At 27.4% G+C, this 15361-nt stretch overlaps 2 protein-coding genes across 2 annotated transcripts; one reads left to right on the top strand and one right to left on the bottom strand.

The window, feature by feature from the left end:
* Positions 1-1719: 1719 nt before the first annotated feature.
* On the bottom strand, positions 1720-2608 carry LOC130664040 (cuticle protein 18.7-like). The gene is made up of 2 exons (XM_057463695.1): positions 2454-2608; positions 1720-2377 (listed from the first exon to the last, which is right to left on the bottom strand). Exons 1-2 carry the CDS (start codon positions 2463-2465, stop codon positions 1796-1798), a joined length of 594 nt encoding a protein of 197 aa, XP_057319678.1. The 5' UTR covers positions 2466-2608; the 3' UTR covers positions 1720-1795.
* Positions 2609-3247: 639 nt separating this feature from the next.
* LOC130664037 (uncharacterized) lies at positions 3248-5390 on the top strand. The gene is made up of 4 exons (XM_057463692.1): positions 3248-3643; positions 4205-4671; positions 4728-4884; positions 5099-5390. The coding sequence occupies exons 1-4, from the start codon at positions 3298-3300 to the stop codon at positions 5260-5262; spliced, it is 1134 nt and encodes a 377-aa protein (XP_057319675.1). The 5' UTR covers positions 3248-3297; the 3' UTR covers positions 5263-5390.
* The last annotated feature ends 9971 nt before the right edge of the window (positions 5391-15361 follow it).

The following is a 15361-nucleotide window of genomic DNA, read 5'->3' on the forward strand; positions in this document are numbered from 1 at the left end:
TAGGTCGCCACACCACCATGTAGATCCGTTGTTATGTCCTTGGCTGTAAAAAACCGCCTCTAATACTCAGCTATGGAATCTTATTATTTATTGATAAATAAATATCGAAACTCCCACTATTTTATTATGTAATTTAATTCAAATTTTATTTAAATATGTAATGCGTCTAAATTGACTTTTATTTTACTATTGTTACCTTTTAATCACTTGTTATTTTTAACGAGTTCATTTATTTAACGAGGGCTTATTAGATTTAATTATTGAAAATAATTCGTTATTTTTTCATTTAATTAATTGCTTGTTATAAATATATATGTAATTCAATCTGCAAGTGGATATCCACATATATATAGATTATTTTTTAATTATATTTGTACATGATATTTTGTAAATTAATTATAAAAAATTGTATTAATTTAGACGACGGATTTTTTATGAAAAATTAAAATATTGTGACATTTAAAATGTTAAAAACATTTTTGAATTTATGTTTTTAACTTCCCGCTAAGAAAATTTGAAATTTTCAAAAATTCGGGAAGTTATTGGTTTCGGTCCGATTTACGAAAATCGAATTTTCATCAGATGTCGACGTTTTGAGGTCCGAAGAAGCTATTCTGACTAATTTCAAGATGATGTCCGAGTGTATGTATGTATGTATGTATATATGTCTGTACGTACGTATGTAAATATTCTGTAAATTTTGAATGGATCAACCGATTTTGATCTCCAAGGTGGCATTCGACGCGGCTTGTTAATATCTAAAAGCTGTGAAAAATTGAGCTTGATCGGTAGGGCTCGTTCGGAGATATTCCAAAAATAAATTTTTTTCAAAAATATTTTTTTTGGATAACTTGTAATGTGCTCGATGGATTGATTCCAAAATCAACTGAGCTCTGAAACTTTATAAGCCGCGTCGAATGTCACCTCAACCATCAAAATCGGTTCATTCGTTCAAGAAAAACCGTTTTCGAAAGAAATAAGAGCTAAGCTCGAAGAGCTCGAAAATGTAGTCACAGCAATGTTTTCGAGCTCAAGGAGCTCGAAAATAGCGGTAGGTTTTAGGGCTGGCCCGCAGGGTCAACTGATAGACAGATTTATTTTTTATGTGAGAGAAAAAAAAAATAGATGTGATAAAAAAATGTATTTAGTCCAGCAATTTTTTTTTTTTTATTAATAATTAACAGTACACTGGAAAAAATCGGGAGTGAATTCGGAGTGATTACGGATTTTATTTTCATCAGAATTCACTCCGTCACCCGGAGTTGCGGAGTTGAAAAAAAAATCACAGAGTAAATAAGAAATTGTTTTTTAAGATGAGTGATTTCGGAGTGATCTGGATTTTATTTAAATCCACATTCATTTCGATTCGGAGTTTTAATATTAAAATAAACTCTACTTCGGAGTAAATTTTACTCCGAGGAAATTAAATAAATAAACAGTCATCCGCTCCGCATTCACTCCGCAAATTTTTTACAGTATATTACTAAATAAATAAATTTTTTATGTTAAATTGGATTTGAAAACTTTTGTACTGTACTATAAAATATTTAGATCGGAAAATATTTCTATTAAAAATAATAATATTATTTCTTAATTTTTTTCAGTCATTTTCTAACATTAATTAGAAAATTGGCAATACGGAAAAATATTACAATTAACACCCAGTGAAGCGGCGAAAATATTTCTGATAATTACAATAAAAGGTAAAAGTAAAATAAATTAAAATTAAAATTTTTTATTGACAGTGAAAAATATTTCTATTGATTGTACATGAGAAAATAATAAATTTTTTATTTCAAACATAATAGTGGACAAATGGTGATGGGGCGATGTAAGAATAAGTAGAAACAGGAATAAATGCCGAGTTTTTAATTCCTTCTGAAGCATGATTGAGTCTTTCATTGAAGTGAGCGGCTGCGTGTTCAGCTCTCGCGAGCGCGACCTCAGGAGTCTCAAGCACCCTTCCGTCCAAACCGATCGGCGCACCAGGTTGAAGTTTCGCGAGTTTGTAAGTCAGCAAGTTCGTATCAACGCTACCGGCCTCGAGTTGTTCGTTGATGTGAGCGGCTGCGTGTTCCGCTTTGGCGAATGCTACTTCCGGTGTGTCGACAACACGACCATCCACGCCGATGGGAGCTCCTCCAGACAAGTCAAATTTAGCTACTGGAAGTGCAACAGAACCAGCCGCTCCATGACTGAGTCTTTCGTTTATGTGAGCCGCCGCATGTTCAGCCTTTGCTAGAGCGACTTCCGGTGTGTCGACCACTTTGCCATCAAAACCGATCGGTGCTCCAGCTCTCAATTCAACAAACCCAGGGCTGAGGAATAACGCCGATGGTTTCGCCACCGCGACTCCAATCAGAGACAAAATCAAAATCTGTATAAATAAAAATTTATTAATTAAAAATGATTATTTTTTTTTGTTTTTAAATTTACAAATTTAAATATCTTACTATTTTATTCATGGCTATCAAGCTATTCTCTGCGCTGCTGAAGATATTCAGTACTCGCTAAGACAACTGGTCCAGAATTTTACCTCCGACTCTTTATATACTACCGCGTACCTACTACTGATCAGATGAAAATTAACTTGGCTTACCATCACCACGCCCTGCCCAATAAACCTGATACTGTCATTGAAATTTTTTTAGCCTCCGGCGATCCTCTGTCTTCTTATTCTTGGTAACGTAAACACAAAGAACAGAAAGATTGCCCTTGATAAATAAATTATTTGCATCCTGCATCCGTAAATGGAATGCAAACATCAATATGTTTTTTAAATTTAAATTAATCAGTAACTACTTACTCCAATCAGTGCAATAATTTAATTAATTCAATCACTTAAGTAGATTTAAAATAAAAAAATTTTATCTTAATACTTTCGTTCTCATACTGAGTATTAATTTATAGTTTTTAAATACTTATGGAAACAAAATTTTTTTTTTAAATCCAAGAAATTTCAATTTTTTATGAAAAAAATTTTTCTCATTTATTTTGAATTTTCTTAAATAAAAAAAAATTATCGCGGACATAAAATTAAATTTTATATTTTAAAAAAATTTTTTTTCATGTTCGTCTAATTTTAAAATTTGTAATATGATAAGTAACCTTGAGCAAACATATCAGGAAATATATGATAGCAAAACCGTTTTTAAAATAAAATAATCCAATACCAGAGTATCGATTTACAATAAAAATCAGATGGATAATAAAGAGACTCGCTGCTATATAAAGAGTCAAGAACAATAGCCAAGTAATTAATTGTGATTCGACTAAAATTGACATCACGTCTCAGACATGACTAAATCAAGTCTGGTGATTTTTGTGCTAGGACTCAGTGTCGTATTGGCGCAGCCCCTGCAGTACCGCGTAGAAGAGCTCGATGAAAAAGAATCCACGGCAACGACAGAGAAATTCGAATCCCAGGACCGAGTCCCAGGGCCGCCCGAATCTCGCGGTTTTACCGCGGATGTGTCTGGACTAATTGATGGACTCAGTGAAGTTGCCGGTACCGGGGCTCCAATTGGTCCCGATGGTCGGGTTATTGACACATCAGATGTTACCATTGCAAAGGCGAAACACGCCGCGGCTCACATCAATCAGAAGGTCAGCTTAGTTCGAGAGTCTGCGAGGAATAAAGCCGGTACTTATTTTGTTGCAATTGCTCGGCCAAATCCTATCTTAACTTACGACACTATTTTGTACTGATTGTTATTATTATTATTATTATATTTTATGGATAATTATGAAGAAACGTAACTTGTATTGCTAAATATTATTTTTGATTTAAGTACAACTGAAAAATGATTTTTATTATTTTGAATTGTTGCTTTTAAATAAATTGAACTTCTCTGACAACAGCAGATAAATTTTATTATTTTTATTTCCCTTTATCTTGTAGCCTTGAGGATGTGTTTGCTGTTTGTCCTTTAATTTTAAAAAATTAAACTCCGAGTGTAGACAATGCTCGGCCTTGTGATAAACAACCAGTTCTTGAGTTAATCGTTTACTGAGTACAAAATAATAACAACAATAATAGCAGTAATAATAAGAAGAAGAAGAGTTTAAAGAAGTTGGGGTATATAAACCCTCGCATCAAGTTCGAGGGCATTATAGTGAAAGACAGTGGACATATAAAGTTACGGATAAGACAGCATTTAAAATAAAATGTTTGTGTATCTAATAGCTTTGTGTTTTATATCAGGTGGACTGGGAAAACCAGCCGAGGTATTGTTGGAGTACCAAGACAGCTTGGGCCAGTACAGTTTTGGTTACAGCGCTCCCGGTTCCGCGAGGTCAGAAGTTGGATCCGCGGACGGATCAACTCGCGGTGCATTCAGTTACGTCGACGGTTCGGGAGTTGTTCAGACTGCCAAGTACACTGCTGACGGAGAAAATGGGTTCAGAATTGAGGCGAGCAACTTGCCAGTTGCCCCGAGCCCTGTTGAAGAAACTCCGGAAGTTCAAGCCGCGAGGCTCGAGCACTTCAGAGCCCATGAGGCGGCTAAACAAAATCTTATTGCCATCGAAGGCCAGAAAAATGAAGCTGGCAAAGACATAGCTGGTGATGCTGCTGTCAAGATGATTAAGGATGAAAAGAAGGAAGAAATCAAGGAGGAGAAGAAGGAAAATAAAGATAAAGAGAATTCTCTGTTGCTGATGAAATTGAAGGTTTGGAAATTTTTTAAATTTTTATTGAGCGACTGATTGATGGTTTTTTCTTTTAGGAAAATGCAGAAAAAGAAGCAAAAATGCCGGTAGTGACTTCGTCTTTTGTGATGCCTGCGAGTAATTTAAATTTACAGAACCGGATTGAATTGAGAGGAGCTGCGGGTTTCTCTGGCACTGCACCCTCGGATTGGATGCATCAAGGTGAAGCAAAAGGTAAATATATATTTATATATGTATTGAGTGTTATATTTATGGATATAAAGTATTTTAAAGTTGTCGGTGTGAATGGATAAGGCCCTTTTCCTTTCACATTGTCTCGGATAAGTCCAAGGTTACTTTACGATTGCTCTGATCTCTTGTTGATGAGGACAACTTCACTCTAAATTTATACACGGATGTTTTAATTGATATTAAAATTTTTTTTTAGCCAACGAATACTTCAAGGCTTCTCCCCAGCTTCAATTGCAGACGAGTGCTGCCAGCCAGTCACAATTCTACCGCGGGTCACCTATTGTTCAGTACTCATCATTTGGATACCCCATTTACTACAACCATCATGTGCAATACGTTCCTTCTTTCTATTACTATTGAATGCGAAAAGTAAATTACTAATACTAACAATTGGAAATAAATCTAAGCCTGGGTTTTATTGTAACTTGTAACCGACTTTTGTGAAATTTATTTGAGCATTGTAATAAAAACATTTGACTTAATATGGAGTTATTGTTAAAAAAAATTATTTATAAAATTTAATTTAAGAATTTATTCAAAAATTATGAAATATTAGTTTCTACTTACGTCCAAGTAGTTTTGAGTCATTAGATTAAAATTTCCATGAGCTTATCAGCAGTTATATCATGCCTCTCAACTTCTAATGACACAATAAACAAGAATTCATCGACAAAAGAAAGTAATAGATAAATAATTATCATTTTTATGACCGGAGATTTACTACTGTACTTAAAAAATTTTTTTAAATGAAAGATAAGTAGCAGACAATTAGAGCTCTTCTTTGTCTTGCTTTTCACACTTTGGGAATTCTCTAAAAAAGTGAGATCTTGATACGATTTTTTTTATGATACTTAAGTTAGCCGACGCCTTAAAATTTTAGTTTTTTTACAAAACGATAAATTATGAAGAGAGAAAATATTTAAAAAATTGCACCGATAGTTTTTTTAATTTTATACATGTGCATATTTTTTTTTTTTTTTTTTTTTGACGTATATTTGTCGAAAAAAAAAAAACTAAAACTTGTTAATTGTCTGTTAACTTCAGAATCAATTTTTTTTACATCTTTCACTTAAATTAATTTTGGAATTAATGTCGGCAAAGTTTCAATTTTTGAATTTGTGATGAAATTTAAAAATGAAAAAATTGCATCGTCAATTCAAGATTCCGATAAAAATTTTTCAGTTTCAAAATCCAAAAAATTAATGATCCTGAAGTAAGCAGACAATTGACAATTTTCGGATTATTTTTTAAACAAATCAATTACAAAAAAAAATATGCACAAGTAGAAAATTTAAAAAACTACATGTGTAATTTTTTCAAATATTTTTTTTTTATAATTTATAATTTAAAAAAAAATCCAAAAATTATTAAACGTCGGCTAACTTCAGTATCGTAACAAATTATGATACTAAAGTTAGCTTACGTCTATTAATTTTTGAATTTTTTTTTAAACGATAAGTTATAAAAAACAAAGATTTTAAAAAAATTGCGACGACAGTTTTTTAAATTTTCTACATATGCATATTTTTAGATTTGTTTTTTCGTAATCAATTTTTTGAAAAAAAAAATCCGAAAATTGTTAATTGTCTGTTATCTTCGATCATAAAAAATTCACCTAAAAATTGAGATTTTTCAATTGTTATCATTATAATATTTTGTTATCTACTGCATACTTACCTCATAAATTTCAAATAATTTATTATCAGAAATAAATCGACATTTTTGAACAAAACAAATTTTTCCGATGAGTTACAACTTAATGAAATTTTTTATCTTACACATAAAAATTATCTGTAAAAAATTCCTTTACCCCTTAATTTTCTAAATTATTCTAAAAATAAAATTATACCACCAAATTTTAATTCCGTGGCATTGAAAAAAATTTTGCAGTACCAAAAAAATCAGCTGCTATAATAAATATGACCCAAAAAACAGACGTCATCAAAATTCTTGTTTTAAAAATTAAAAAAAAATTACAAGTTTTACACTAAAATAAATAACGGACTTGTGTCTAGATTTAATAATTGATTTTTTTTGTTTTATTCTTTTTACAAAATAACCCAAGATATATTGAGCAATAATAAAAAAAAATCTGTGCAATAATAAAAAACGTATATCATTTTTTTTTCTTACAATACAATACAATCTGGTATATTTTAATCAGGATAAATTTATGTTATCAAGGTCAAAAAAAAAGTTATCAATTATGACCAATAATATAAATATATAATAAACAATAATAATAATAATAATAATAATAAAAAATAATAAACGAAACTATGAATGAAAGTTTGTGGAATGCACTGGAATCCGAGCATGACATTAGCGCGGTGACAAATAGATAAATGTATTGCTTTATATCTAGTAAACGAGTTGTTTTTTTTTTATATACTTTTTTATATTTTCTTTTTTTTTATTCATTTTCTTTATATCTAAAAAAATATGCCATTAGAAAACGAGCGGTGATCTATCATAGCGAGGCCATTGCATGACGTTGACAGTTAAGTAGTTACGAAAATAATATAACTGTCAGTTGATTTGGAAGTAATGTAACAACGTAACTTTAACTATCAAATTCTACATACGTTTGTTGCAATAAAAATAATAATAATAGTAGGAATGAGGAAAAAAAACGTTGTAATTTTTATAGATAAGTAAAATATATGTATGGAAACATAAATAAAATATAATAAAAAATAATAACAACGTCTTATGTACATGACAGCCGAATTTATACTCCCGCGCATTTTCCGACTCAATGGCTCGAACCAACTTCCACGTGAATGATTCGACCGGTTCATTACTTTTAAGTTTCCCTTATTCACCAGCTTATGCCTTAACTTTTATTTAACTTTACTTTACTCTAGTCTCTAGTGTACACAGATACAGTGTTCTGAGTATATATTTTTTAATATCTTGTTGCAATTGATCCTACTAATTATTTATCAATTTAAATATATATTTGTTTACTCTGATGGCCTCTCGTTTACTCACTCGTTTAATACTGAATAAATTTCTATTTTGTAATAATTATATACTAGTATTATTTATTAAATAATAATAATTACAATCTAACAATTGAGGCTAATTAGATCGTGGTAATTATCACGCTTATTTTTTCAAATTCAAATATTTTTTTTCGCGCTTATACTCAATTTTTTCTAAGTCCGAATATTATATAGAAATCTAATGATTTTAATAATTTTAAATTTTCTCTTACATATATTTTTAATTTCTAACCCACTCCGCGATAACATCCAGCGTTTATTTATCTGTTTTTTTTTCTACTGTATTTATATTTTTTTTAATGAATTAAATAAAATACGCAATTATATTTGATAATTAAAATTAATACTTTGATTAATTAGTCAAAATTTAACGTATGAGCGGTTTATTTTCATAAATTTTATCAGAAAAATTTATATCATTATTATTATTTTAAAATTTGATTCTATATATTTATATCTACTGTAATCGCGATGAATATCATTATTATTTTTTTATCATAGTAATTTGGGCGGTTTATTTTTATATTTAATTTTTTTATACGAACAAAATTTTTTTTTTAATCACGTGACGTAAATTAATTTATAATTTTTAATTCACTTTCAACTTATGTCTTAACAGTTTAAATTTAATATATTTATTAACATTTAAATCAACGGATTTAAACGTCAACACTCACTCATTTTTATTTATATATATATGTATATATATATTTACGATAAATTTATTATTATTAATATTGACCCGCCTACAATTTTAATATTAATCCATAACTATTTATCTAAACACAATTTAATTAATCATTCACTCACTTGCGCTCTGTAAAATTAATTATTTAAATTCCTTTGTTAATTAATTAATTAATTAATTAATTAATAATTATATTTATCCCATAGAACAGTCGATCCTGTTACGCCAATAATAAAAATAAAAATAAAAAGCAAGAGCCCTAATAATAAAATATTAAATACATCAACATTTAACTTTCTCTAATATCGAATTATTAACTACATATTTATATATGATAATAAACTCATGTTTATTTAAATAATTTATCAATTATCATTAATTAATTATTTTCCTTTATATAATTAGGGACTTTGTTTATTAAATTTATTATTTTATTGTTACAATGAATATATATATATTTTTTATTTATTTAAAATTTCGCGGGTTAAAAAAAATAATTAATACCGCGTGGTCATTTTAATTTTACTCCTTCCTCAACTATTATTTATTTATATATTAAAGTATTCCCTTATTTTAAAACATTTTAATATTTAAATTTACTTATTAATAAATTTTTAAAATTGACTGTCGGAACTTTTAGATTTTATGAATTCGGATATTCACGATTTAACGTGTGTTACTTTTTATTTTTTTTAACGATCTTATGCTCATTAAATTTTTTTTTTTTATCTTATCTACTCACTACACTATCGATTATTTCAAATAATTTTTTATTACATTTATTTATTACAATAAAATATACGCGAGTTATTCATCTGTTGTAATTAAGGCGCACGCGTTCACGTGCTTGTGTAATAAAAAAAAAGTGTTTACATTGTAAAAAATTGGGAGTGAATTCAGAGCGATTACGAATTTTATTTAAATTCTAATTCAGTCGGAGTTCCGGAGTTAAAAAAAAATTACTCCGATTACGGAGTCAATAGGGAGTTTGTTTTTTTTAAATGACTGATTTCGGAGTGATCTAGATTTCATTTGAATCCACATTCACTGCGATTCGGAGTTTTAATATTAAAATAAACTCTTTTTAGGAGTGAATTTCATTGCGACCCGGAGTTTCAATACTTAATTAGACTCCCCTTCGAAGTGAATTTCACCCCGAGGGAATTAAATAAATAAACATCCACTCCGCCGCATTCACTCCGGATTCAGTCCGCTAATTTTTTACAATATAAAAATTAATTAATCAATAATTATTAATTAATAGAATAAAGAGTTAAAGTTGATAGGCCGTAAACATTCGATGAGACATACAATAGCATAAATTTTCTAGTTTGTAGAAAAAAAAAAAAAAAAAAATTCAGCGGATGCATAAATAGACATTTTAGAGAATGGATTAAGATGAAAGGAAAGAAAAAAAATATTTGTAATATAGATTATGTATATATATATATATATGGATATATGTTTACATATACATATATGTATAACTACGATGCGTTATTTTTTGATACAGATACAAGTAAAGAGACAGTACTATATAGGTACATGGATTATAGAGGTACAGAGTTTATAATAATAATAATAGTAGTAATAGTAATAGTAATAGTAGTAGTAGTAGTAGTTGTAGTAGTAGTAGTAGTAATAGTATAGCATAGACATAAGATATGATTTTTAAAAAATAAAGTATCAAGGATAACGTCTTAATTTAAAATAATAATCAACTGTAATAATCACAGTTGGATTGTCTTATTTTTGGCTTTTAATTATTAATTATTTTATTTTTATTTATTTTATAAAACTGATTGTTTTTTTATTTACTCCATGCGTTATCCCTTGATACTGAAAAATAAAAATTATGATATTTCCATATAATATTTTTAGTATGATACATTTGTTTATGATCGATTATGATCTTTTTTATTATTATTTATTTTTTATTTCTGACTAATAGTGTTACGTGATCCCATATATAAATATATTTATGTAGGCACAATTCGTAACGATTGTTTCGGTCGAACATGTGCGTCTTCGCACCTTGTAATAATTTTATATATTTTCTTTTTTTTTTATTTATAAAATACTTTATTTTTTTTAAACTATAGAGGATTTTTTTTGGAAGAGAACTTGAAGGAAGAAACGGAAATTTTTTTTTTTATGTACATTGTAAGAAACGAGGTGACAAATTTGAATTTTTTTTAATATTGCAGACATTTGTGGAAATAATTGAGAAAAATAATGACACGCAGGTGTTTTATAGTATAAGATAATAGTTATAAGATTTAGAGTTTTTAAAATACAAGAATTTCGTTTAAAAATAAAATATAATAGTATAATTATTAATTAGATAGATGGAATTATTATAGTAATTAATAATAATAGTTTTTTAAGAAGAAGAAATATAGTCGCAGATACAAGAATATAGTTTTTAAAGTATATTATTTATAATAATAATAGTAATTATAAGTAAGTGTACTTAAGATAAATAATTGTAAGCAATAAATTCAAGCAATTTTTTAAATTATCGAGCAGGTAATTAGAGAAAGTAAGTAATTAGAAGTAAGCTCCATTTTTTGAGTGCCTTTGATTTTTTTTAATGGATTCTTTTAAATTATCATTTATTATAGAATTGTAATATTTGGCGGGAAAATTTTAAAAATTCAAATTACAACTCCAAAAAATTAAAATTTTTACACTGTAAAAAATTTACGGAGTGAACGCGAATTAAAACCGGAGTGAAAGTGAAGCCGATGACTGTTTATTTATTTATTTAATTCCCCTGGAGTGAAATTTACTAAGGGGAGTTTATTTTAGTATTCAAACTCCGAATCGGAGTGAATGCGGGTTAAAATAAAATCCGATATCACTCCGAATTCACTCCCGATTTTTTACAGTGTAAACTCATACCAAAAAATTCAAATTTTTTTCAATAAGTCGATAGAGCGAAAAATTTTACCAAATCAAAATAATCAGTCCCCAGACACAAAATTTAAATTTAAAAAAAAAAGACAAAAATTCCCCCTTTTAATTATATTAATAATCATATATATTTGACTATTAAATTTAATTATTTAAAAAACCTCATAAATAAAATTAAAAAAAAAATCACTATCCAAAAAAAGGGTACAATAAAAAAGTAGCGAAGCTTAATAGAGTTTCAAACGAGTTTCCAGTCATTAATAATTTAGTATGTACAAGATAGTACTAGCGTGCAGAGTTTTAACATGATTATTAATCATGCAAGAGCTTGATATATCTATACATATATATAGATCACCGAAGAACAATTGTAGAGATGAATTCGTGTTAATATACATCTGTCTGTACGCGTACGCCTGTTATTGATGTTTTACAATCAACAGAGCTGTTAAATAAAAATATACATCTACATATATATGTCATATATATATGTATGTAACGCAGTCTCACATTCAAAAATTTTATGTGAATTTTCTATCTCTATCACTCAAATTATTTTTCGTATCTGTCGATATTACTTATATATTTTTTACTATTTGTTCAATTATTTAATCGACTTGCTCAGTACAAGCGCAATCATCAAAGTTTAATCGCGGCATTTAAATATTTTTATTAGTCCCTATTTCCAATCCATATGTGCAGAAATATTTTATCATTTTATTTTTAAATCCGTGAATTAAATTTTTATTTTAAATACACAAATTTATATACTATTTGTATATATATATATTTAAACTTTGATTGCGAGAGGTACTTTATTCAAAATAATTTACTAGTGAGATACGCGTTAATCAGGATCTTTTTTTTATTTATTATTGAAATTATTTTTTTAATTATTTTCTTGTCACTTACTAAACCTAATAATAAACTTATACATAATTAGCTTAATTGTAAAACGCCCGCTCTGACAATTGTTCTCGTTTTAAAATTCTTGTCGATTTGTCTTGCCGGAGCTGAGCTGATTGTGATTTGCAACGCAATTCCTGGCCCAATAATTATTTTTTTATTTTTCAACGTAGATTTTTTTTTATTTTATTAGTTTTTTTTTTATTACTTTAGTCTTTTATTTATCCAATGGCTAAAACCGACAGTTTATTTATTATTTATTAATAATTAATTTATATTAATCGTCTCTAATTAATGCAACTCCAGATATTTAATTACGCGTAAGCTGACGTACGTAAAAAATTTTATTTATTTATTTAAATCATCAGCAGTCACATTTTTTAAAGACGATAAACTGTCGGCATGGAAAAAGAAGGGCAGCAGGAGTTAATTAAGAAATTTTATTTAATGACGGCAATTATTTTTTAAATGGAAGATTTTTGGGCGATTTTTTTTTTTTATAAAAATAAAAAAAAGTTAAAAATTAAATGTAAAGAAAAATTGATCACCGTCAAAAATAAAAAAATAATAAAATAGGCAAGTGTTAGTGCGTGGCAGCTTAAACAGTTTTAGGATTTTCTTAATTGTCAATTTGTCAATAGAGTGATTGTCATTAACTATGCACGTTATTTTATAATTATCAAAGAAGCTATTCTAAAAAAAAAATATTTTCTTATCATAATAATAATAAAATAATAAATCTACAATATTTTTTACTATTATAATTTATAATTTTGAATACCAGAATTTTTAGCGCGAAATTGGTCAAAATTCTACTGGCATTAATCCCAACAATATCAATATACTAATCAATTTAAATATTTAATTAATTATTCATCTGCACAATAAAGAATTTCCGGCATAAAAAAAATTTTTCATTATGAAATGAAAACAGAAATTTTCTGAGGACTAGAAAGTTTTTTCTCTCTTCAAGAAAATTTATGTTTTCAATTCAGACACAAAAAATTTTATTGGAGTAAAAATTTTTCGCGCCAAGAATTTTTTTTTAAGTGGAAAAAATTCAAGTATTTTTTTCGCGCCTTTTTTTAAAATTAATTATTATATTGATATTTTTGAATTAAATGCATTTGAATTTCGGCCAATTTGTCACTAAAAATAATAAATTAAAAATAAACTTCTTTCTCATTTATCTACAAGAGAAACTAAAATTTCGTATTTTTTAAAAGGGGGGGTAAAGAATAAAGAAGTAAAGTGGGACAACGAGAAAACTCGGGTACAACGTACAACATTTAGTGTCCACATACATTTAAAAAACCTCTAGGCTATCTACGTTACTTTTTTTAAGTTACTTTATATCTCTTCTTCTTCTTCTTCTTCTTCTTACTTAACATCAATACGTAACATTAATTAATAATTAAATTATCATAATTGATATTACATTAGCGTTAGTTACAATTATTTTTTCCTCTACAAATTAAATTCTCATGTATTGTATGATACATTATCAATCAATCAATCGATTTTTTTTTGGTCAACCTCTTTCAAATAAATCTTAACTAATTGTTCTTAATCCACAATGAGTTTGATTACCAATTCTCACTTAATTATTAACGCGAATAAAATTATCGCTCAAATATTTATATTTATTAATTTATTTATATATATATTTATATATCACCTTGTTAATTAGGCGACCGACACTCTCAAGTGTTTAATTTATATTTTATTTAATTTATTATTTTTTAGATTTAGAAAACTTTTATCTCTGTACCCTGACGCGCATTTTACTGTTTATTTATTTCTCGAAAGTCGTAAGCGCGATTTATTATTTATCATTTTTATTAAAGCAGTTATCAATAAATTTATAATATATATGTATATATTTAAGTTCTTTGAAATAAAATAATTAGCTTACGACTTTAAAGAGGCAATCGAATTATTATTTTATTTATTGATACTTTCTATCTCTCTTCAGTCAAATATATAACATGCTTGTGCTGGATGATAAGTGTGAATATGCGAGCAACTTCATATACAATTAATATAGATTTATGATAATCAATTAATTCATTAATTACTCAATCAATCAATCAATCAATAATTTTTTTGTTATCATTAAATCCTAGACTTATCGGTTATTAATAAAATATAATTATGATATAGAAATGCAGCCGTTTCGCACCTGAGACTTTTTTTTTTTTAAATATATATCAAATTACGCGCTTATATATTTTTTTTTCAATACCGATCTGATATGAATTTACAGTTTAAATTTATACAGAAAAAAATTATTTTCCCGCCTGTCGGACTTTTTCGCGCTTTTATTTGAATGTCTCATTTATGTGATAAATAAATTTTTAAAAATTGTTTTTTTTTTTTTTTTAAGGTACGACTGATTGATTCGGCTGATACATAAAATTTATTTTACCTAAATACATATATTTATATATATTTTTGTGACACCACTTAGTAAGTGCTGGCTAGTCCAGTCTCATCTCGGCCCCCCTCAATCCAGCTAATAAATTTACACGCGATATTTCGCGTTTTATAACCAGTTTATTATTTATACTATTAATAATAATAATAATTATTATTATTGTTGTAATAAACATTTTTTTAAATTATAAAAACGGAAGAACTTCGAGTCACCCTGTTATCATTAATTTATAGTAATTAAATAAAATAAAATATATATGATAAATATATGTAAAAATAAAGTATACTATTATTTGTAAATAAATATATAAAAATAATGGAGAGGAATTGGAGTGGATTTTTTTTTATCGAGGATTTGTTTTAAATCTTTAGAGGAAGCACCGAAAAAAAAAAAATTAATTGTTATTAATTAAATGTATAATATAAATAAGCATGAAAGTGCACCAGTGGTGTAACAAAAAATGAATAATCGTAATAATAATAATAATAATAATAATAATAAAAT

The sequence above is a fragment of the Microplitis mediator genome, chromosome 2 (assembly GCF_029852145.1).
Source record: "Microplitis mediator isolate UGA2020A chromosome 2, iyMicMedi2.1, whole genome shotgun sequence".
Lineage (NCBI taxonomy): Eukaryota > Metazoa > Arthropoda > Insecta > Hymenoptera > Braconidae > Microplitis > Microplitis mediator.

What these genes read in the sequence shown, in the direction of transcription:
- LOC130664037 (XM_057463692.1), top strand. Translation starts at nt 3,298, where the DNA reads ATGACTAAATCAAGTCTGGTGATTTTTGTGCTAGGACTCAGTGTCGTA. An exon ending in GTCTGCGAGGAATAAAGCCG is followed by an intron (nt 3,644 to 4,204) that starts GTACTTATTTTG and finishes GTTTTATATCAG; the next exon opens with GTGGACTGGGAAAACCAGCC. An exon ending in GCATCAAGGTGAAGCAAAAG is followed by an intron (nt 4,885 to 5,098) that starts GTAAATATATAT and finishes ATTTTTTTTTAG; the next exon opens with CCAACGAATACTTCAAGGCT.